The 23,707-nt window shown below is 43.9% G+C and overlaps 2 protein-coding genes and 1 long non-coding RNA gene across 5 annotated transcripts in view; 2 read left to right on the forward strand and 1 right to left on the reverse strand.

Annotated features, from left to right (window-relative positions):
* LOC142573028 (coiled-coil domain-containing protein 149) overlaps window positions 1–18,705 on the forward strand; it is a 47,873-nt gene extending 29,168 nt beyond the window's left edge. For all 3 annotated transcript variants that reach the window (XM_075682522.1, XM_075682524.1, XM_075682523.1), the window contains 6 exons: window positions 3,355–3,427; window positions 4,705–4,771; window positions 5,937–6,069; window positions 9,330–9,415; window positions 10,279–10,389; window positions 10,826–18,705. In XM_075682522.1, the coding sequence (XP_075538637.1) occupies window positions 3,355–3,427; window positions 4,705–4,771; window positions 5,937–6,069; window positions 9,330–9,415; window positions 10,279–10,389; window positions 10,826–11,004 (649 nt within the window). In that variant the 3' untranslated portion in view covers window positions 11,005–18,705. The remainder of the gene's footprint in view (window positions 1–3,354; window positions 3,428–4,704; window positions 4,772–5,936; window positions 6,070–9,329; window positions 9,416–10,278; window positions 10,390–10,825) is intronic.
* Window positions 1,084–22,676, reverse strand: LOC142573033 (uncharacterized). The gene is made up of 3 exons (XR_012826195.1): window positions 22,088–22,676; window positions 6,836–6,972; window positions 1,084–1,149 (listed from the first exon to the last, which is right to left on the reverse strand). It is a non-coding gene; the product is annotated as an uncharacterized LOC142573033 (long non-coding RNA).
* The window catches only part of LOC142573029 (growth hormone-regulated TBC protein 1-like), a 44,954-nt gene continuing 42,833 nt past the window's right edge, over window positions 21,587–23,707 (forward strand). The window contains exon 1 of the mRNA XM_075682525.1: window positions 21,587–21,763. Coding sequence (XP_075538640.1) covers window positions 21,705–21,763 — 59 coding nt within the window. The 5' untranslated portion in view covers window positions 21,587–21,704. The remainder of the gene's footprint in view (window positions 21,764–23,707) is intronic.

The following is a 23,707-nucleotide window of genomic DNA, read 5'->3' on the forward strand; positions in this document are numbered from 1 at the left end:
TCGCCTGCGCTCGCTCGCGCTGACGGGAGTTTCACCTCCTAAATGTCTTACTCTGTGGTTCTGACAGAAGTGACAACACAGGCAGTCAAGCTCATTACCCCTCGCGGAATGTGGGGAAGCTCAAATTGAAGGAGAAGAAAGAGTCGTTTATGCAGCACACGTCTTGCTTTGGGCAAGACACAATCATTGTACAACTTGCGACAACTGGACCAGACTGACCAGCACGTTCATCAATAATTTGTGGCCACCACTTCCGATTTTCATGACGTGCAGAGATGCTTTGTAAACAAACTCTGTGCCAAAAAGCTGTACTCCATTTGGCATGCATTTTTAAATACTAATCGTCTAAAACATCTGTAGATCCCACACTGTGAGAATCGATGTAAGCAAAGTTATGTATGCTGTTCGCTTTGATTGACGATAATTAGCAGTGATGTTGGCAGAAAATGTGTAATTTCGTCAGCATTTAGTTCAATACAAGAGTGGTGAGTTGATGTTAAATGTTACCATGCATGCACTACTGCTGTTTGTCTGCGTAGTCCACAGAACGCACAGGGAGACGTGTTTGCTTGAGGCATTGTTTTGCATCATTGTTCATAATCTCTGAGAGGGTTGAGCATTATCATTGCCTCACATGGCACATCGCATCGTGGCAGAAGTGTTAAACTTTAATGGAATTATGGGACTGTAAGTGATCCATTTAACTTTATAATTGTATGTATATATTGTATACATACATTTATGGTCTGCACTGTTACCTTGTGCAGCGAAGACTCTCCTATTCCGTGCAATGCTTCTATTGGGCCTGCATGTCCTTGACGCTGAGTGCACGCTTTGGAGCCATTCTGCTGGCATGTATTTACGTGCTTCTTTTGCATGCGTGGCTAGCACACTGTTGAGGCGCTAGCTCTAAGCTCTCTCTTCAGGCTATGGACGATTGTAATGTTTACACTATCACAGCCCAGCACGCGACCTCCACAGCCCATCACCTGCATTTTTCTCGCATAGGAAAGCTAGCACAGCAACATGCCATACGCAGCAAAAACTGTGAAATGCTGCTGCGGCGGCAGCCAGGGTGCGAGCGCCATCTGGTGGTGTTGCAAAAAACCCAGCAGCACACTTGAGTCAGACCACCACAGCAGAAGCTCCCTGCAAAGTTGGGAGAAAAGGCAAAGAAAGCTTCGCTTTAAAAGAGGATATAGTTGGTGATTTTTGCACATTCAAGGAATTCTGCCACGATGCTATAGTTATAGGGTTGACAACTATCTGATGTAAGAAAAATTGGATAAAATTTTTGTGTCAGTACCCATTAACAAGTTATTCACAAGTGCTGTCTACAGGCAACATACAGTAACAGTATTTTTTTTTCTTGTCAAGTTTTGGTATTGTGTACGAAGTTTCTGCCTAAATGTCTTCTGACAATACTGAATTACAGGCAGCAAGTGTCACCAGTTGATTTAGAGCAGGAACACATGATGAGGCAGAACTTTGGCATGCGACTCGCTCTCTTTTGAAAACATGGTCAGAGGAGGCAGACCAATGCAAGAACTCTGGCTGCAGTGGTACGACACACAATGTGTAAAGCGAATGAAGTGTACACCTAGGGTTCACATCTGACAAGAGCTGACAGTACAAATTTCAAACTGCAAAAATGCCTCTGTGCCAGGCACGGGGTGCATGTTGAAGAGGTGGTTAGAATTAAACTGAAGTCCCCGAGTGCAGTGTAACCTCAATACCGAATCACGGTTTTGGCACGTAAAAGGCCTGCTATAATAGTAATAAATTCTAAAGGAAGCCAAAGATGGCTTGGGGTGAAAACTACTTCCAGTTTTCTGCCTAGTGTTTTTCTCCGATTGCCAGAAAAGTTTCCGAAAAATATTTTTCCCTTTCTTTGATTATAGTTATTCTCAATGTATTTTGCACATATAGAACATAAACATTTCTTTTGGCTATTTATATTTCTCATCATTAAAGGGTTAAAGATGGCAGTGCTCAGCAGTGCATGACTCTGAGGCCCCCGGCACAGTGCAGGATGCCTGCACTCCGCACTGCGCAGATGACCATACAACTGATAATTTGAGACAGAACTTAAGTTTGTCTTTCTTCTCCCTCTGTGATGGAGCAATTCACATGAACTTGATAGAGAGAATTAAGTATAGGTTTACAGAATACCATAATACCATATATACTTGTGTAAGGGCCACCCTCGTGTAAGGGCCACTCCGCCACTTTGGAGGGCAAAATTTTTGAAAATAAATTCAAAACATTCCACTGGAAAGCAAAGTTAGTTGCGTTGCCGCTAGATGACGCTAGCTGCTCTTCCTTCGACGCAGCTCAGGCCGGCGCCGCGGCGCCATTATTTTTTCGTGTGGTGCGTCGTTTCGGCTGCGTTAGCAGCGTTTCCAGTCAGACTGGTGGCATTTTGCCTCTAGGGAAAGCAGCCCTGTTTGGGTCAGCGCTGCTCAGGTACGATGGGCTGTAGCGGAGACGGCCTGCACACGCGCCGAGTGTAGGCGGCCATGGCATCCGCAGACGCTTGGGCAATCTCATCTGTGCTTCCGAGGGGGGGGCCAGGTGAAGTGGGGAGGGCTACCCTCATCCGCCACGTCGGCTGCTGAGGTCAGTCTGCGGTACCAGCATGTGTGACGGGGATCACTGTGCCTGCAAGGGGCGATGGCAAGCGGCTACAAGTAAGGCTCAACGTGATGCTTCCTTGGGTGTTGTTGCTGCTGATACTGATGGCACGATTTCCCCATGACGAAGAGCTGCTTTTGTAGTTGGTGGAACGATAGCGTGAGAAAAAAAAAAGTACTGCCATGCAAGGCAGGGTCTGTGGCGACGATGGCTATGATATTGCGCCAGAGTAGCGCGCATCGTCTGTCTGCATGAGTGGAAGTCTGTCTGTGGCGGCTGCTGTGAATTGCAGCCACGTGTCACCCATGCGCTGCCGCTCGTGATCTCCCAATTAGCAAGGCGTTTGCTCCACATGTTGCTCCGTGTGCAATGTGCCACACGAGACAGATTGTCCATGCCAACTACGCTACTCACAGCGTTCTCTTCCTAATGTAAACCATGTACCTATATAATCATAATACAAAATATTGACATGCGAAATGATAAAATGTATAGAGCTACGCTCAAATTTCGCATTACGAAGTACCGTAATCGTCGGTGAATTTTTTTACTCTTACGGCACTGCCAGGCTGCTCTGAAACAACCAGTCGAATATGCCATTATCACTCCAGTTTGCTTAGAAATCTTCACATTTTGAAACACCCCTGGAATTAAATGAGCAAACAGTATAGTCCAAGCTGAATTTTTGAGGCAGCAGCTGTTCCCTGCTTTCTATCCCAGGTACATGCACGAGCGACTGCAGCTTGTCCAGGAGGAGAAGTCCTTACTCACAGCCTCACTCAACAAGTTCAAGGTGGGTGGAAGCATATTGTTTCCTACAAAAACGACTACTGCAGAACTCCAATAATACATATTTCAAGAGACTGTGGAAAAAATTGTAACAGCAGGGAAAACTTAACAGTGAGAAAGGCCCAAATTGTCACAGCAATGTAGTAGAAATATCCCTGAATGGCTCCCAGTACAGCCATAAGATGTCCCGATGGTTGTACTGTGATTGGAGATGGTGCATGCATGCAGATATGATTATGAGACACATACTATGTTCCGTGACAGAGGTTCTTTTCCACTCGTATATGCTTCACCGCAGTATGTTGCGTTTGCTTCTCAGCATAAGAGGGCTTTATTGCGGCGAAGCTGACTTTATGGAATCGGCAAGAACCACCATCGCACCAAGACACTCTTGTTGGGGCTGACAATTCCGTACTTGTGGCATATCAGGGTGGGGCCACGGGCAGGGCTGGACAGGCTTAACCGCAAGTGTACATTTATTGTCTTCATAGCAATGTGAGAGGTCTAAAATCAGGAGGCACATGGCAAGTTCGCGTGATGCCTCCGCGCCCTCCCTTCCCCTCCTTTTTATCCAGTTGCATTCATCTGCCGTTCCTGTAAATGCGCCTGCAGCCAAGGGTCAGTGCACTAATGAAGGGACATTTTGGGACATTTCTGAGTCCACTATGCAAATTCAAAGCTATTCTTGTGACGGGTTGCTTGAAGCTATGAAAGGAGACCCTTGTGCGCCTATGAACGACGCTCTGAATGATGGGCCACTGTATACGGTGCTGTGCAAGTATAGCTGTGATGAACAACGGTCAATCTGTACACTTCCTTTCATTGGTGAGGTGGTTTGTTGGCTTTCTGAGGGTCGTGCCACTGTGAATAGATCTGCGTTGATTCTGTATGAACTCATAACTATCGCGAGCAGATGTGCCAAGTTTGTGTGTTCGCATGTGAGCGGAAATCTCCGAACTGTGCAGATCTGCTTGCCTTCCCGTGGCTAATCAGCCTAATCTTTGCACATGCTTCTGTGCTTTCCATACATGTCGCTCTTGTTTATTTCATCCGGTCGACGTTGGCGAACTTTGTACCTATAGAAGTTGTGTGCTGTGGGAACGTTGTGAGCATCAATTCACAGATCATGGCCGGGTCACTCACCGAATATGCTGACAATTTGAAAAATCGCATATTCGAGAAATCAAATACTAGACATTCGTTCACTATTAAATTTGAAATTGCATATTTGAGGATACGCACACCCCTAATTTTAAGATTTTGCATTTCCTGAATCAACAGAGCCTGGCAGAGAAGAACCGTGGCCGTGCAAGTACAGCAGTCCTGGCAGGGATTTCCAGCAAACAGAGTGAGTTCCTTCGCTTGCTTCTGCTGTGGCTGTCCCACAGCCATACTGTAGGGTGTTCTCAATTAAAATGTTTGACATTGTTTTGCTGGATATTTTTGCATCCAAACACATGCTGTGTGTAAACAAGTAAATAAGCTTGAAAGTGCGAGCTTTTTGAGTGTAAGTCTGAAAAGTACAATGAAAATTCGCAAATGTACCTTTGCCAGTGAGCAACAAATGTCCAAGGCTGTCAGGAAAATCAGCGAGATAACAGGCTATGACTGCTGCCCTGTCATTGCATAGCAGAGCTGCCTTGCATTTGATGACACAAGAAACATGTTCAGAATTTGTATGTCAGGACATACATACTATGCAAGATCAGAGCCAAATACAACTCTGACATGATTGTAATATGTTAAGCCTTGAATCTGTTGAAACTGGCAAGATGGTCGCACGTTGTTATCACTGTAGCCATCAAGAGAGGGCACTGCATGTCTGAATTATATACATAAATTATGTTTTATTCAGACTCTAGATTGTGCTCTGAACTTTTTGTTGACACTACATTCAATGCTTTATTTGTACACTTTCATCTCGTAAAGCATGCAATCAGTTGTGTGAATGGTAGTTAAAGAAAGTTTTCCTTACGAAATGTACGCTGTTAAAATGGTGGCAGAAGGCGCAATTGCGTCATGCACCCGGAACTTATCTTCCAGGGTGTCGTCTGCTTCACATTCCACTAACATAATTTCCCCATCACTGGTGGTGCTGTTCACCGCAACATCCATCTTCATGCAATGGCTGTGTAGTTCCTACAGCAGCAGCCAAACACTGCCATGCAATTTTGTTGCTCTTGCAGACATTCATTGTGGTGTTACAAACTTGGGGGGTACTTACTAAAGTACTGTATCACTTTCCTGCCTCTTTCACTACCACTAGCAAGCCATGGCGCAGACCTGTCCTTACATTTATTTATTATTTCTTTCTTCGATGTGACAGCACACTGACTTTCATTAGTTTGAGGGAGTAGTAAGAGGGAAGGAAAGGGAACCTGCAACATGGATGTTGCAAAATTATGCTCTAAAGGTTGTGCAGTATTTAAGAGTGTAGTGCTTTCTTTTCTTTTTCTGTTCTCGTTCACTAAACTGCCTCGCACATTGAGCCCCTCCCCCATCTCTGCATGCAGTGCAGCAGCTGCTGCAGGACAGCTGTCTGGACCTGAGCACAGCGGGGGCCGACCTGCGTAGTCTGGTGGCCCTCCTGCTGGAGGCACTCAACGACCGCACCCTGGCGCTCAGCCACCAACGCAAGGCCAACAAGTGAGCTTACTGAGGCTATGCTCTTGACGCATTCATCTTCAATTAGTAATTCGTTTCACCTTTGGAGGAACATTGCCAGCCTTCACGAAAATTTTTTAGAACCCACATCTCCACTTATTCATGTGTGTCGTGAAGTTTATCAGGAAAAAAAGAATGGGCAACACCAGTGGGGGGAGGGGAGGAAAGGGGGATAAATGATGGTGAAACAGAAGGCAGGAAAAGGCGTAATGGAGCAAGAAACGACTGTGAGACGAGCCATGATAGGAAGGCCACAGTCAAAGGAAGGGCAGAGGCCTGTATATCATGTTGGAAGCATTTGCAGTAGAGCTGCTGTAAGTAACAATGAAAGGTGCCTAAAAAATACCTGCCCTTTATGGATGTGAAAAGAAAAGGGCTTAATAAGCTGTGACTCCATTCATGGTTTCTCATTTGTATCATAGTTTGCAGACTTATCGCAGAGGAATGATGATGAGAATGGAGGACACTTTAATAAATGAGGGACTGGGTGATTAGTACTAGTACTTTAGCAGTAAAGTCATTAACAATGTTTAAACAAGCAATGTCACTGAAACCAATGTTTTGGCAAAGGGACTTGTTGCAATGTTAGCTCCAGCTACATTTCTTGTTTAACCACTGTTAACCACTTCAAGCCTGTGAACTTTGTCTTATTTGTAGCAGTGAAGAGAACTTGAGAGGTGAGGACGCACCCATATACACAATGATTATGGTGCTTGTAGAACCTGAAAATGTTGCTTCCAGGACCTACCTCGTGGATGCCTGCCCTATGTGGTAGTACTTTTGCTTCTGCGTAACATGACAGATACATCATGGTGTCTCATCAATCTGAGCAGAAGGCATTCAATAATGCAGGGTTCGAACGCCACCTCGAAACCTTTGAAAGCCCTGAAATTTGGAAAAAACAGAATTAGGGGTCTTTAAAACTCCTTGAAAATGAATTTGCTCCTTGAAAACCTTGAAAAGTGCAGTTGGGGGTGACTTTCAAACATCCAAATAACAAGCTCTGCATAGCTCGTTACTATGCCATGCACACTGTCCATTGGGAAACGATCTTACACATTTGCTTTTGAGAGTGCCGCTAAACGATTGCAATGTAGCATTTTCACAGTCACCGAGGACAAGCTTGTTTAAATCGCTGTTTTCCTTGTGGATATAGACAAAGTCAGACCCAGTAACCAAGCTGTACCACTGTCTATGTTGTTTTGCCAGTTGGTTCACACTGCAGCCATCAGATGCGTCCATTTTCGAGCCCTAGGCTCTAGAAGTGCCTTGCAGAAAGTACGCTTCAGGCATTTGGCTTCAACGTTACGAGTATCTTAATTTAGCTGAATTAGGACACTACTAACGCCATCACGGCAAGAGGCGGTTGATGTCATTACAATGGGAAAGGGGAGCTATAAAAAACAGCTTGAAGAGAGTGAAGCATGTGTTCAGCTTAGCAGCTGCTTAGCTGCAATGTCTTGCAGCTAAGAAGGAGATTTTGCTATTTTTCAGTTTATGTGTACAAATAAGGTTTGTTTCCCCTTTCTTGAATTTTGCCCTCTGGAATCCTTGAAATTCTTGAATTGTCCTTGACTATTCGGTCAAATGTGCCGTATGAACCCTGATAAGGTCTCCATGGTTTTTCTGGCCATTTTGACCATGTCCTTGATAGCAGGGGAAAATAGCACTGGCAAAAGGTGCGTACACATGCAGGTTTTGTTCGTCACATCTGATTCCCCCACCGCAAGCTATTTGGCGTGGGCTGGAAGTGTCATACCTGAAAATCGCAGGTCTGAAACACAACACACTTTCTTAAGAGAAATTTTGCTTGTGCATATCTCCCAATAAACCCACATTTCTTTAGTTTCCCCATGTAGTCAAGTATTGACCAGAAAGCCTGTATAGTAGCTGTATAGTAGCCTGTATAGTCAGGTGAAAAGAATAGATTTATTTTGTCCTGTCCCAAGTTTCCAAGGGTCCTATTATTTTGCTTTTAACAGCTCCTTATGGCAGTTTAGTTAGAATTCTGTACATTGCATGTTTGGTAAGCTTCAGTTTTATGCATACGAGAACGCTTGTACAATATCTGGCCTATAGCACATTTCTCAATGTTTCTGTTACAATTGTTACAATCCCTTATCTGTTTCAGCTTCACCTCCCATATTAGTGAAAAACAACACAATTGAAACAAGTTGCGGCAGTGCAACAAACAACTGAAATTAGTGAACAGTTGTTATAGAAATGTTTAGATAACTCTTACACATCAGGCTGGCCTATTTTCTGGTTTTAGAGCAGAGCTTGTGACAAAAACAGAATATAAAAAGTGCTCTTTTGCTCTCTGCCAGTTAATGTGGCACCACAGCAGTGCTGGTCGACACCTATGCACATGTTTGTTAGAAGTGTCCACGTGTTCCAGTTTTTTTTGCATCTGTTCATCTGAAACCTCACAGCATAGGTATATTTTGATAGACTACTACACATTACATTGCGAGGGTCTCGAATCCGGCAACATTAATGCCTTCAGGTAGCCTGTGTGGGTTTATCGATCTTGGCAAGTTTATTGACCAGTTGCTGTCACCCGAATTGATCACGTACTCGTGACGTCTGCGGCAGAAAGGATGTTCCATGTCTGCCACCAAGGTTTGTGAGTGGTGGCACTGTCTAACACTCCCAGGGTTAGTTATAGTAGTAAAAACATAAATATCTCAGAAAGTGTACAGGAAGACGGTGCCGCAGTAGCTCAATAGGTAAGAGCATTGCACGCACGATGCAAAGACATAGGTTCATATCCCACATGCCGCAAGTTGTTTATTCATCCACTTTCATTTCCATTAATTTATCGTTTCTTTAATTCAAATAATAAGTACAAGTAATTCCCTTTATGTTGTCCTTGGTGTGTTTGTTGGTTTCTTATGATATGATTAATAAAAATTGGGCCCCTCGGTTCTCTTTCTTCTCGTGCCATTATACAATACTTTCTGTAAAATAAAAAAGAGGCACAGGAAAACATCAAAGGGTGTACAACATACTGCCCTTGCAACGGCACTTTTTTTGTTCTGTTGTTCTGTTGTCCCACCATTATAAACATCTGTCAGCACAAGTTGTGACACAGGTTCCGTTGCCACTGCTTTGAATGTCAAGCACAGTAGCCCGTTTATTGGGGGTGTTTGTACACTGCACTTTACCTGGTGCCCCATCCCCTCCATTTTTTTTTTATTTGTGTAATCTCTCGTGTCTCATCTCATCTGTTTTCATTGTAGGGTTCTGGGCAAACGTGTGACAGAGCTAGAGAGCAGGCTCAAGTTTGACGGCACCTGGAGGGTCAACATGCCGCTCTCGAGCACAGGTGAGCTTCTCGTATTGTGCTCGGTTGAATAGACTTCCAACTGAGAAGTGTTACCTGCCTTGCGAGAAGTAGGCGATGTAACAAGGGGCTTTTGAGTCCAAGGGTTGGCACTGGCGCAGCAACCTGAAGCTTGACCACGTCGATCAGTGCAGAGGTCCCAGGCAGAGACGAGACGGTGTAAAGTGAGATGCATGATGTATATTTATTTCGTTGCGTAAAGAGTGGTCAGCTTGGCAATCTGCTCTTAACAAAAGGGGAAAGTGAGAGCTCTGGCTCATGAGGGACGCTCTCCTTCTTTAGTTTCCAGAGAAATCTCTCGCTCAGGAGGAGGAGCGCATTGTTAACTGAAGCATGCGCAGTTCCTTTGTAAATACACGAAGCATACACGCAGACAGGCCAGTGTTCAATATCGCTTGCTCTCCAACATTTGGCGAGAAGGAAGAATGTTTTGCACTGAGCACAAATGCACGTACAGACTCCGACGCACATCGGCATACCCATTCATTCGTCACATTTGCGAAAAACACAGGGCTTTTGGCGTTACTTAGCCATCCGAAATGCCTGCGTTGTCTGAGTGATAGCTTAAAGCGTGTGGCGTCGTTTTTGGTCATGTGATGCAAATGTTCATCACAGAGGTGAGTCGTAATAAGTGAGGACACATGCTGGAAGGAGCTTGTGAAGCTTAGCAGCTGTACCTTTCAGCTAGTGCTTCCAGTGTCATCGAGTGAGCTACTCAACTGAGAGATGTGTATGCTGCAGGTGGAGGCATGGCTAAGAAGTGAATAGGGAAGATAACTGCTGAGCAAGGAAGCGTGCTGAAACATAATGTGTGAAACTAGACTGCTGTGGCACTGCCTTTCCAGATCCAGCAAAACTGACCAACAGGAGCAAAGGAAGCAGTAACTTAGAAGATGCCAACTCGTTGTCTATTGGTGCAGTGGAGTTATCGGCGTCCAAGCCAACACCAGACAAAGGTTGGTTGTACCCTGCGTCTTGCCTGTAAATGCAGTTTGTACTGAATGTTGCGTAAATGGAAGTGCCAGGTATGCATGACTCTTTTAGCTGAACCACTGGCTCATTCATGCTGAAACTTCTCTCAAGGGTTGCATTTCATGGTGGATGCATTTCAATACCACTTTTGTGAGCATTGCTTGCTGTTTTGTACGAAATAAATAAGGAGTATGCATCCCTTACAGCGATGCCAAACAAAATGTGTAGGATCTGCGGAAATGGAACTGTGGTGCAGTAGTTCACTGCTGTGGTGAAACAAGGCACGCTGTGTTTCACCCATAGCCTGTAGTTGCAGCCTAACAATGAAAGACACTAGCTTTAGCAGCCCTTTCTGCCTTTCCTGTCAGCAAACACTCTCTTCTTCTGAGTCTCTCTCTCTCACTCTCTGCCCACATGCAGATGTTCCACGTTCAGTGATCTCGAGGGAGAACTCGCGTGACGAGGGGGAAGACTGTGTAGCAGGAGAGGAGGACCTTCCGCCGGAGCTGCAGCGGCTCCTCTCGGCTGCCATGAAGGAGCTCAAGTCGCCCCAGCACCGAGCACCCCCTCACAAAGAAGTGGCTGACCTTGCCTGCTGACATAGGGCATCCTCTGGCAGTGGCACTACCAAGATCCATCGCCAGTTTAGTGTTTGAAGCATCATTGTACGACCTGCGAATCCAAGACTGTGGCATGCACAAGAAAGCACACTTACGCCGTGAACCGCAAATCCTGCACATCAGTGAGTGCCAAGACATCAGGACGTGCTCAAGCTGCACTGAGTGTGCAACATAATTTTGGGACGGATGCTTTTCACATTTCAGCACCGATGTATACATCTTTTCACCGGGGCTCGAGATTCTTGCATGTTGATACAAAGAGTACACATTGCCACTGTTCCTAGTGCTTTTTAGCCAGTGCTCCCGTAGGCTCACAACAGTCTTGAGGCATCATGGTGATGGCCAGGGAGCGCTTGTCGGAAAGATCCATAGGCACCATGCAGATGGGTGCTACGAGTGCTTTATTGAACAGTGCATGTAAAATAGACAATTTTAAGGGCAAAGGCAGGGCACGCAGCATGATCAGTGCATTTTGCTGCCATTTTTATAATGTTTACTGTCATTAATCGACTGTTTAAACTAAAGAAAATGAGGAAATATATGTGGCTGCTGCCTACATGACTGATTTTACATGCAGCAAAATTGAAAGTATAATGCACCGCTGCCAGTGGTTATCGCTGCTTGCAGAAGCTCGGCATGTGGAGAAGCTTGTAACGTAAAGACATCATGAGCACCTTTGCCTCTTCAGAGGACAAGACCAACACACAGTTATCAAAACATACTAACGTACCTTTGCCAGCGAGCAGTGGTTATCAAAAGTCTAAACAAAGCTGTGGAAATGCTTGTGACAAATGCACCTTTGCTAGGAAGAATTGGTCATCTACTATTCTTGGCATTCGGGTTCACAAGGCTTCGACAAAATCGGGGATATGTAAACGGTGTCTCCTCTGCTCCTGTGTTTTCTTAGCTGCTCGTGTATTCCACGACATGAAAAGTTGGCTCAGACTTTATCCATCAAGCATGCAAAGGGCACGTACAGACAAAAGCAACTATCTGTTAGCAACTATCTGTTCATTGTGGTATGCCTGCAACCTCCTGAAAGTGCCAGGAGAAGGGGCCATGAATGCATTCATTTCATTCACCTCTGACTTGTAATTGTGCTGTGGCTGAGACTATCATTTCACTGTCTCTTTTTTATGCCTTGATCTCATAAACACACAATCAAACACGCAAGTGACTGCCACCCTATTGTTTAGCGCAAAAAAATTCAGTTCAGCAAAGTCAGCTCCTTAAAACCGCAGAAAAGGGCGCTGGTTGCACCAAGCACCCTGCATTCTTTCTTGAGTATCGCCTGTTTTGAATGCCCCAGACTAAATTCCAGTCAGTTGGGATTTCTGTCAGCTGTGCTTTCTGACACTTTGCTGAAGATACACAGTGCCTATACTAGTCAGCTCTCATGGAGTTTTATAACAACTTTCTAGAGGAATGTATGGAACTGAAGTTACTTAAAGGGATGCTAAAAAGAAAAGCAAATTCAGTTTTATTAGCAATTCAACCTTATACAGAACCGAAAAGGCTACTTTTACTTTAAAACACAAAAGTAAAAGGTGGGTGGAGCCATTGCCTGGAACTTCCCACAACAGCTTGCCCCGACATTATGGATTTGGATGGCATCTGCTTGGGGCCTAGTGAGTCTTTTTTATCAATAAAGATGGACTACCGTATTTACTCAATTATAAGGTGAGGGTGCAGATGCAGGGCCCGAAAAAAAGAACTTAAGTATGGACACTAGTATGAGGCGATGTAGAATTGCTGACAGACTGTTCAGACTTGGCAGGGATTGCCCGACATAATCGAAAGTCTCCCGGAATAATCGGAGCAGGTTATGTGCAGTTCTGTCTTGAGGTGTGACTTCACAGTGCCACAAAGACACGAAGGTGAAGTTCGCATATGACCCGCACCTTGCCTTTACTGTTAAATTTTGTTTAAAAGAGCCGAAGGCTGAACATGGCAAGTTTTGAGAACGTTTACTGAGCCACAATAAACCAAATACGAAAAAATAATTTGAAATTCATGACATCACACGGACGTGCCGATGCTGGGGTTCTTAAGTTTGACCTTTTTCTCTCCGAATATGTAACCTAGTGCAGTGGAATTAACAGAACGAGAGTATTGAAACAGTATTTTATCAGTGTAAACTACTTTCTTGTTGCTCTTTAGTGTCCCTTTAATTAACTATCTTCAGAATAACAGGAAATACAGGATTCATTAGGACTGACACTCTGTTGACTTGCACTTACACAACTATGAAGTTTAGCAAGTTGAGTTTGCCTCCACTTGGTTTGCAATATGATCTAGTCGCGCCTTGGTAGCCAATGATACTGCCACAAAGTTGCACCAAATTTGCACGAGTGCACATATTTTATGTACCACTTCACACGAAAACTGCTGCAGAACTAACCCTCAGCAGTGACCTCCACTGTGCAACCAAATGATTGATATTTTGCTGGTGAGAATTTGTGGCTTCACGACTCTGCAGTGCTTTAAGACATCATTCGCGATATTTTTAGGGGTGAATTTTTCACACATGTAATAACTAAGGGCACCACCTTACTAGGATGCGGCCAGAAAGCGAGGACTGGCCGCTGTCTGAGGAAGGGGGGGACTGGTGGTTAGTCTCCCAACCACCGCCAACCCTGGACCCCATCAAGGACATAATAAAGTTTTATCTCTCTCTCGTAGAATGTGAGAAGTGCAGCAGTTTGACCTAATTGGTGGCAGCTTTGTCGCCGAGTTTATGCAGTCAGTGTTATCACAGGTTGAGGATTCGATTTATTGGTTGATTGATTGATTCATTCATTCATTGGCTTTAACACCTCAAAGCTGCACAAAGCTGCCATGGTGGACGGCTCCAGAGTAATATTGGCCGCTTAGGGTTCTTTAACATGTGCCTAATTTAAGTACTGCACGAGTTTTTTTGCATTTCGCCCTATTGAAATGCTGCCGGCATGGTTGGGTTCTGAACCCACAATCTCATGCTCAGCAGCAGAATGCTATAGTCACACAGGATAAGGCACAAGCCAAGCAGATTATTATGACACTCGCATACTTTCCATTGTTCCCGTACTGAATGAAATGTCACTTTGAGAAACCAAACAACGCAGACACCACTGCCTCTACATTTCTCTGTATTTAATGTTTTAGAAACACTATGCTAGAGTCTTCTATATACTACTCTTTCCAATGCCAGTCATGTCAGCCACATTTCAATGGGCAGACCTCTGCTGCTGCGTTTCACGCACAGACTGCCAGAGGTGCCAGCTTCTGATCCTCTCGCTCGTTCTCAAGGGCGGAAGGTTTCGAACACGATGCGCCCATTCATTTCACTGGCTCTGTGTTCCCACGGTAAATTGAATACATAATTCTTTCACAGCTTACATCATGAGAGGCATGGTTAAAGGCTCCAGATACTCACAATTGCGTGCATGAACCTGGGAAGCTGATATATAGAATCATATACATACCATACCATTGCAGTGAACTTGGAATGACCCAAATAAAGAACTGCAAATGCAAGAAATATTCACACAGATGTTCAAAGAACAATGAGAGTTTATTCATTACTGTCTAGTGCAAAAGTACATGCTACCAGACAAAAAAAAGTATATGAATGGTGAAAATGTTTAAAGAAAATTTTGTGCATGCTCATAATACTGAGGCTTTGTTCGCGTAAGTTTCTCGAATTTCTTGGTCTTCATTGTAGACAACACATTTGTAAAATCTGAAGCAAGATGAAGCAGATGTAAGCACATAAGGTTAGCTAATGTTTTTGTAACCTTTGAGAGTATGGTATGTATTGGCACAGTGCAGAATAATGTTGAATGCCGAAAACATTTTCACCTATATATGCTGGATTCCTTCATTAGTTGATTACTGGTAGTCTGGCCTTCTTTTTTTGAAGTCTGAAACAGTTTGAATAAATTTGTGTACTTTAAGTTTCTCCTTGGGCCGTCCAAGTTAAATTTTTTAGGCAGTGAGCATGATTTCTGACCATCGATCTCGTTCATTTTGTACTTTCTAGGTTCGCGCCACTTCTTTTCAAGGTAGGCTTATGTCGAGCTTACCTTCTTCGTTTGCGTGTTGTTGAATGCGAAACACAGCCTAATGCAAGCATAGCTGTTTCCCACTACAGATGCCTCATTCGAGCAAAAGCTTGTCATATCTTGCATGACTTCTTTTCTCCAGAGACCGATGCGCTCCCTGGCAGGTCCCAGGCAACTTGATCAGGCATGCTTTCGCTGCTGTTTGGGACTAAGATGGCCCGTAGACGAAGCCAAATTCTGATGTGCATTTGAATCGTTAGAACTAACATGCACCATAACATACATTTGTGCTCTTGTTTCAATCCTCATCGCTTTATGGTTTAGCACATGCCACTTCAAGATGACGTGACATCTGTGCACTTGACCTTGACGAGCCATGAGATCCTGCTTTTTTTTCTTAATACTCCTTGAGCTAAAGGTGACAAAGTAGTTGCAAGCTGAGTTGTTGAGCTTGGCTGTCTCTTCTTTCTTACGTTACCTCAGTGCATTACCCATGGAAATCTCATTGCAATGAAACGTCAGTCAGGCTGTATAGTATGTACTCTCGCTGGCTGGACGGAAGGCACATAACAGCAGCACAATTTCGCTTCCTAAGTCTTCAAACAGCTACTAGTCACTGCGCATGACTTACAATTAACTACATTGTCCAAGTGGAAGACAACTTGGCACATCGTAGGGACGGTCTTTTCACTCAGTGCTGCCTGCGGGTCGTCTCCTGACGGGTCAGAAGGCATCGCCAAATGCGGAGGACGCGCTTGAAACCGAAGCGGGCGCAGCAGGTGGCTCCAACCCGTAGAGGAGGCTCTGACTGTGGTAACTAGAGAACACCTGGACTGATGATGTCTCAGACTCTTTCTTATTACTACACTCTTCAAGGACACCAATGCGGGTGGTGTTCCAGTAAAGTGGACTTGTTATATGATGTATGGCTATGTACAATATGTGTGTTTCATTCCCGAGTTGCGAGAAAGATTATTTTTTTGAAGATGAAGCGATGTGGTGGCATACTGAACTTCCGACAACAAGGTTCTAGTCAATAGAAAAATGAATTCCACTTATCTCCAAATTAATTGTTTTCCCTGTTTCTCACTGACTTGAAATGTCTGTTGCTTATTTGTTGCCAGCAAAAGCAGTTGTAGAAACTAAGTTGGCCAACAAGGTCCAACTGTTCAGGAAACTGTGCTGGTTAGAATTCTGGCTGGGACCCCTTAGTGCCTGGAGACCCACAGCACCTTGTAGTGAACAAGCTGTGGAACTTGCTAAGGAGTTACGATTCAATGCTGCGTGTGTGCAATTGATTGTCCTTTCTTATTCACTCATGCTCTGCCTTTTGCACTGTTCAATATGCAGCCGAAGTTTCTGTTGCGTGCACTTGAACACTGTAATGGCCAGCAGTGTTGACTGTGTAGTTGATTAATAATAAGCTTAGTGGCAGCAGGTTGTGTTCATCACGTTCACCTCTAAGTCATTGCTTGAAGTGGTAGTTGTAAGCACAGTCAATTCCACAAATCACTATATTTCTCCAACCTGCGCTTGCTGCAGACATGCAAATACAAGCTGCTGTACATAGTTGATGACAGTTAGCACTATTGTGAAACGTGTTGTTTGTGCTACACAGGTGGCCTGTAAATGACAGACACTGTTACATGAAGCCAACAGATTATGGAGCCAAAAAATGCCATAAGGGAAATGTACCACTTCTTTAATTAAACTGTCAATTAAATAAGACAGAATGGCTAGATTTATGATGGAGGTTTCCAATTTCCACTGTACTAACCTGCAGGATGTTTGCATTGAGTTCGCCTGCATCGAGATGAGGACAGCACACCACATGGAGTCTCCTCAGTAAAATTGCAGCAGCGTCATGATACGTCAATACACGGCCCAATAATCACAACTTCTAAAGGACATTATGGTGATGAAACTATGTTGCATGTATGTTGAGAGATTTCCGATTACATTTGTGGTGCAAAATTGGTTAATATGGGGAAAATGTATCACAAATAAGATGAAGTGCTGAAAGAAAGATCATGCATGCTCGGTTGCAGCAGTACCAGAAAGCTGATCATGCAGCAGGTTCTCTCCTTGTGTTTGTTTTGACGATAAATGTTTCCATCAGACAAATTTCCAGAAGGCCTATTTTCTTTTTTTTTTTTTTCTTTTTTCTATGCACTGCATGCTACACATTAAATTTTGTTCCTGTGAAGGAAATACCCTGTGTCACCGTGCTCATGTACTGTGGCCTTGCCATATGTTCAGAGACCAAACATCTGGAAATTGTCTAGTCAATGACGATTGATTTAGTTACGGTGGGACTGAAGGCATGAGCCACCAGAGATACAAGTCACCAATAGCGCTTGATATACTTTATTTACTCGTAAGGCCTGCACTTTTCCTTGCCAAATGTTTTACAGGCTGTGGGCCTTACCTGACATTGGCTTATGGCTACTCATTGAAGCATGCCACGCGGTTGACATATTTATGTAGTATGCAATCAGCTGGAGCTTCAAGGTTGCAGCATATGACGTGAGGTGTTTTCCTATCAGCTGTGGAACACACCCAAATGCGCAGTGCAGCCGCACAACAGGCAGCAGCACAGCTAATGCCATTGAAACGTACTGGATGTAAGCCGCATTATCCGTCTGGATGTGGTGGTGGTGACGATACCATCATTGACAGGACAGTAACTAGTGCCACCTAGTAGTGGCTTGTGCAAAATTAGCCAGCATGCAGGTATGCACTAGACATTTAGGGAAGCGTTTTCCCAAATTTTCGCGCTCCAAAGCAGGTTTGCGGGCCTTTACACAAGGTTGAGCCATACATGATTAAATATGGTAAAATGTCTGGCATGTGGCATGTAAAATATAGTGTACACAACTCTGATGCGATCAGTTTAATTTACATACAGCGTCTTTCACACTACAAAGGTGGATAGGTAAAAGGGCTTCTGCAGAGTGAAGATAATGTATACATACTCAGAATAAAGCATATGCGGTTAACTAGATGAGTTTGGTAGAATGAATTTTAAATGATGGCGTGAAGCCAAAAAAAAAGGCTTGCATTGTTTCCTCCATTTGCTTCGTTTATTGTTTGTGCTATCTACAAAAAGTGGCTAAGTAATCTCATTGTCTGATGCTGCATGTCTCGCCAGTTAAATATTTTGCTGAAATGCTGAGCATCACCATCATACAAACATGCTCCTAATTGGTGAGCAACTAGTCGCCAGGAAAAGGTTCGTCATAGTGTTTATACACTGCCGTAAGGTCTGTTGAACTGTCTTTGTAGCAACATATTAAAATCTTGAGAGAGCTATTTCACAAGGATTGTGGTTTGGGCAAGTTTGTATTCCATGGTGTGCTGCCCTGTCTCCCCTTTTTTTTCCTAGTCTGTCTTATTTTCTTCATTCTTTCTTAGTAGAGCTGATTCAAGAAAACGACTCCTTGTATTGTCATATTAGCAGTGAAATTGCTTACACTTCATTAGGCTTTGTCAAAAATTTGTTTTAAACAACACTCGGAACTTATACCGTTTGACACTAGATTGTTGCGTGTGCATAGCTCGTGTGACTCACTCGATATTTAACTGTTGCTATGTCAGCACCACGTGTTTGTGATATTAAACCCTGTGTGAAAGGATATTACTGTGTGCTTTGATTTGTCTAGTCGATGCAGAGTGATGCAAATCTTTGCACATTCACTTGAAATATATTGCCTCTTTCTTGTTTGTGTGCATCCAAAAATAACGGGCATCAACAGTGCCACATCTAATAACCAGCTTGTTGCTTCTTATGGCTGCCTAGTTTCGTGGGAAAGTCGTAGCCACTTTAACTCAAATAGAATGGGATAGAATTTTACTAAGGCTGCATAAGGGACATTACTGTAGACTTGGAAAGTAAAAGTAGAGCTTGAAAGCAAATTCATTGCAGAAATAAAACGTGAAGGCGATACCAGAGATATGTAAAGGTGTTACTGACACAATTGCATGCAAATTATATTTTTTTTAAAGGCTTCCTTCATAGGTACTTTGTGATTCTGCGAGTAAGTGCATCAGGACCAAACTGCTGCAGGCAGAGCACTGAAGCCGTCAACAGTACTTGCTGTTGCTCTGAGCAAGATGGGCATACCAGATTGTATATCAATTCACACGCACCAATCATCTCAACTCTATAGCTGCCGCTGGAGAAGGAAAGTGGTAAGGTTGACGAATATATTCACTCATTATGTGTCTGTGACTTACTGGATATAGTATCAGGCTATTGTACTGGGGAACCCAGGTCCAAATCACCCTACAGGGTACATATTTATTAAAGCCTGAAAATTGATGGTAATGGGAACCTACGTACAGCAAAGAGAAAGAATTTTTGCACTCTAACTAGGCATGTTAATTTAACAAGCATACGGAGCACTACCTATAGAGTGCCATTATTCTTGACCAGCAAGATACAACTTGCGGCACGCACTTTCATCAGCAATGCTCGACTTGCAGCAGCGCTCGCCCGAGTCCTTCAGGTAAGTGTCGTGCAGGTGGAGTAAAACAGCTTGCTTTTCTGTTCTGGGCTGATAACTAAAAAATGCTGAACCGTACTTAGATTTGGGTCATGTGTTAGTCTGGAAGAGTTGTATAAGTTTCATTTGGACAGGCGTGGCTGAATTAGTGACAGCCTTCTCCCTGTAAAAAAAGAATATAAAAAATTGCTCGAACCAGTTGGAAATTTTGAATTGAAACGAAATGGATACTTCCAATTGCATTTTGGGACACCCATTAGAAAAATCGAACAAGTACAGTTTTTTCTTTTAACACAATTGGTCTCTGAATTGGACTAACCTGAAAAACAGAAAGGAAAAAACGAAGCCTAGATGGGCCCTAACCTTGTGATATGACAGATATACTCGAAACTCCTTTCGAGAAGCATACTCGTGCATGAACACACTAGTATGGTAATTCTCCTTCATTGACATACCCAACATCCACCACTTCATTATGAGACGTACATGTCGGGTGCTATATATGCAAGTAAAATTTGGTTGGCCAGGTGGTGCCAGTCGTAGAGTTTCATACAGTTGCAACGGGGGCGGTTCAGCCAGCATGGCAATTATGGGAAGTACCCTATGAATTTGCCTAGCTTCATCCTTCTGGTTTCAAACGGCTTCGTGACTTTGTAAACTCGTCAGTTTCAACGAAGTGCATGCATAATAAATAACGAAGTAAACATTATTAAAATTGTCTAATGGCAGGATTCGAACACAGGACCTCCAGCACTGAAGCCCAATAGTGAAAACATTATGCCACGGACGCATGCATCAAGTAACATAGAACGCCGTTATGAATTTATTGCGGGCAAGCTAATATGCCTTCAGATGCTTAGCGCGTGTGTGTGAACAACAGGCCAGGGAGCACAAGAATCTGGTTCGAAAGGCTGTCACATCGGGCCACCTATCATTATACACTGTAGAAGTCGTCCTTGCGACCCGTCTGCGGGGAGTGTACAGTAACTAATAAAGAGGAGGACGATCGAGCTGACACGTGAACTGATCGAAGCACATGAAATCAGTCGTGTTAAAGATGTCGTGTTAAAGACTGCGTATGACGCGCTCGAGATCTCAAAACGGGAAATTGACTATCCGGATGACGCTATGTAAAGGGTAGAGCGCGATATGATGAGTGTTCTATTTCTTTTTATTTATTTTTTATGTTTGCCTTTGTTAGAACTTCCATTGCCTGTTTCAGCCTATATATAGGTGTTGCTCCTTTCAATAAGGCATCAGTAGTAGTTTAGCGCTGTGTACTGTTTATTATTCACTCTGTCCCCGTTTGTGTGCGCTGTCAACCCTTTAGGAAACACCATGGCGAGGAGTCCATTCTTACATTAAAACAATTTGTACGAACAGGCCAGGCCGGTTGGAGATGGCGAAAATAATATGAACATAGCTCGATAGCGAAAAAAAAAAGAAAAAAGAAAAGAAAGTAACGTAACTTGCATGTAGGCAATGAAGGGACTGCACGGTCCTAACACAGCTCAGCTTATCGTCAATTTCGTTTTTGGTGCTATAAACAACAACAACAACAACAACAACAAAAAAAAAGAACAGAAGAGAGAGCGACAGGAACGCGGCGACAGCCGCGGTCCCGCGGTTGCATACCCGCAGGGGGAAAGGGCCACAACGACTGAAGCAGAAAAGAAAAAAGAAAAGGTGAACACTAGGAAAGAACCGGAGCGTAATAAATGACAACTCATACAGCGTATAGTGAACTAGAATATCGTCCATATTCTAGTTTACCGTTTACTACAGCATTTTCTGTGTTCAATTCTCCCGCGGCCCGTTTCTTCCCATTTTTTTTCTACAGCGTCGTTAGCATAAAATTGGATGCTGGACAGGGTTGGCGCGAAAAGCGTGACTTATCGAAACTAGCCCACTTTCGGTGGTCTTTCACGCCATGAAAATATATTTAGAGTAATTTAACCTTCATTCGTGAAGACCAGAAACAGCCTTTTGACGTTGAAGCGAAATTCAGAAAGTGCATCTCTGGCGTCACCTGGCGTCACACCAGCGGCGGTATCAGTGTGCGTGTGTATGTTCGGTTCGTTCGCATGGTTCGTCCGGTTCGTCTGCATGGTAGTTGTGCGAAGAGCATGGCATGGCTGTTGTTACCAACGCTGATGGATCATCGATGGCAGAGAACGAGCAGCGCGCAAGGTAACCACCGATCTATTTCCTTGGCCTCATTGCAAGTCGACGGAACCGGTTTTTGTGAACATCGCGAGCGAATTGTATGGAAGGGCCGGTACTTTCGGGTTGCAGGATCGCAAAGATGTGCTGCGTCGAGCGATTTACCGTCGGAACGTCGAACGTCTTGGGGATTTCTGGACTTCCGTTCCGTAAAGACCACCGCCGCGAAAGGTGGCCGCGGGCGTTCTGAAGTTCGTCCCGCGAAGCGCGTGCCGGCCTTTCGCCGATCGAGTTGTTTTGCATAGTTATGCTTGTTGACCATGCAAGAGAGATGAACGCTTGAGTGCTTACTTGAGATCGCGCTGTCGAGGCCACACTCGAGGGTGTGGATCTCTCACTCTCCTGGCGCGCGCTGCACCGTGAAACTGGAGACGATGACGCCCCTTGGGGCGTAGAGCGCTGCCGACCGCTACATGCACTTGCGCGCGGTTTGCTGAACGTGCCAGAAGCAGCCACGCAACAAAAAAGTATCGTGCACTCGCTAACGGGCTGAGTCGAAAAAGAAAAAAAATGTTTCGGAGCTGGCGCAGGGACTTTCTTTTCTGCAGCCGCGGTCGTCTTACTCTTGGTCTATCAGTCTCACCAATACTTTCACGCGTCGTCTGAGATGCATTTCAGTGCCCCACATCAATATAGTGGGAGCAACCTTGCATCATAACTCGATCAGCGAATGTTCTGTACTATATATCCGCCTCCTATCGCAGAGATACTTCACAAGACATGCATCACAAGAGACAATGTACACGCACCATCGTGCCTTCATGTTAAGTTTACTTCATTCACGAACGTTCATTAAAAAAATTAAAATAAAATAAACAATCTTACTTTATTTTATTCTCAACAGCATATGCCTCAGTTAAACATAATTTTATAGAGGGCACAAGAGATGGTGCTCTTTTGTTAAACTTTGTCAAGCAACACTTTCTTTCGATATCTTGCAAACATTATATATGCTGTGAGCAAGCTTGATAAGACCCACAATATTGTGCAGATCAAGACCTAAAATAGCATTTTGTAAGGCTTACACGACTAACAGCACATTTTGTCAGTGAATGTAAAAATAAGTTAATGAAACTGCTACATCAATCGGTACCTTCATTTGCAACTTTGAGTGAGGTCACTTTGTTGAAAAAGCACCTGGATACTTACTGCAATGGTTAAATTGCTGTAGTGTTCTATTGGTAGGCAGAAATGCACAGGATCTATTCCTGGGTGCATTGGTTGCATTCCAGGGGAGGCAGCATGCAAAGACTCATGCACAGAGCTCTGGGTGCATGTTGAAGAACCCCATGTGGTCAACATTAATGTAGCGCCTTTCATTACAATGTCTCTCATAGTCCCTGTGTTACTGTGGGTTATCAACCAATCAAGAATCAGCCATGAGAACTGATCAGAAGTGCGGTAAGGTGTTGACTTGGGCTACTTGGTTAGGTCATACATATTGAAAACAGTGCAGAATGCTACAATGCTCACCACTTGTGCCATTTTCTCACTTGTCCATGTCTTTTGAGCACTTTTCATTACATGTAAGTTCTTTGCTTGGTTCCAGATAGGGCCTATGCACACGTAATGATCCCATAAACAAATACCCAAGTTGCTTGAAGCACTACTCAAAATGCAAAGGAATATTGGCCAACTCTCCCAATTTGTCCGAGAGACTCCCGAATTCCAAGCAATTCTTCCATTTGTACGGACACAGCCGTAAATCTCCCGAAAAGCTGCCCTAGCCCACTGCAAATAAAAAAAATTAATGAAATAGTCATAAAACAATAATGAAAAAATGCATCATGCAGCCACAACCACATTGTTGGCCTTATGCGCAAAGTAACTAGCCAAAGTCAGATTTAAATCCAAGTACTTTGTGCGCAGTGAGTGTAGGACTAACTCATTTCACTTCATATTGAAACATCG

The sequence above is a fragment of the Dermacentor variabilis genome, chromosome 2 (genome assembly GCF_050947875.1).
Source record: "Dermacentor variabilis isolate Ectoservices chromosome 2, ASM5094787v1, whole genome shotgun sequence".
Lineage (NCBI taxonomy): Eukaryota > Metazoa > Arthropoda > Arachnida > Ixodida > Ixodidae > Dermacentor > Dermacentor variabilis.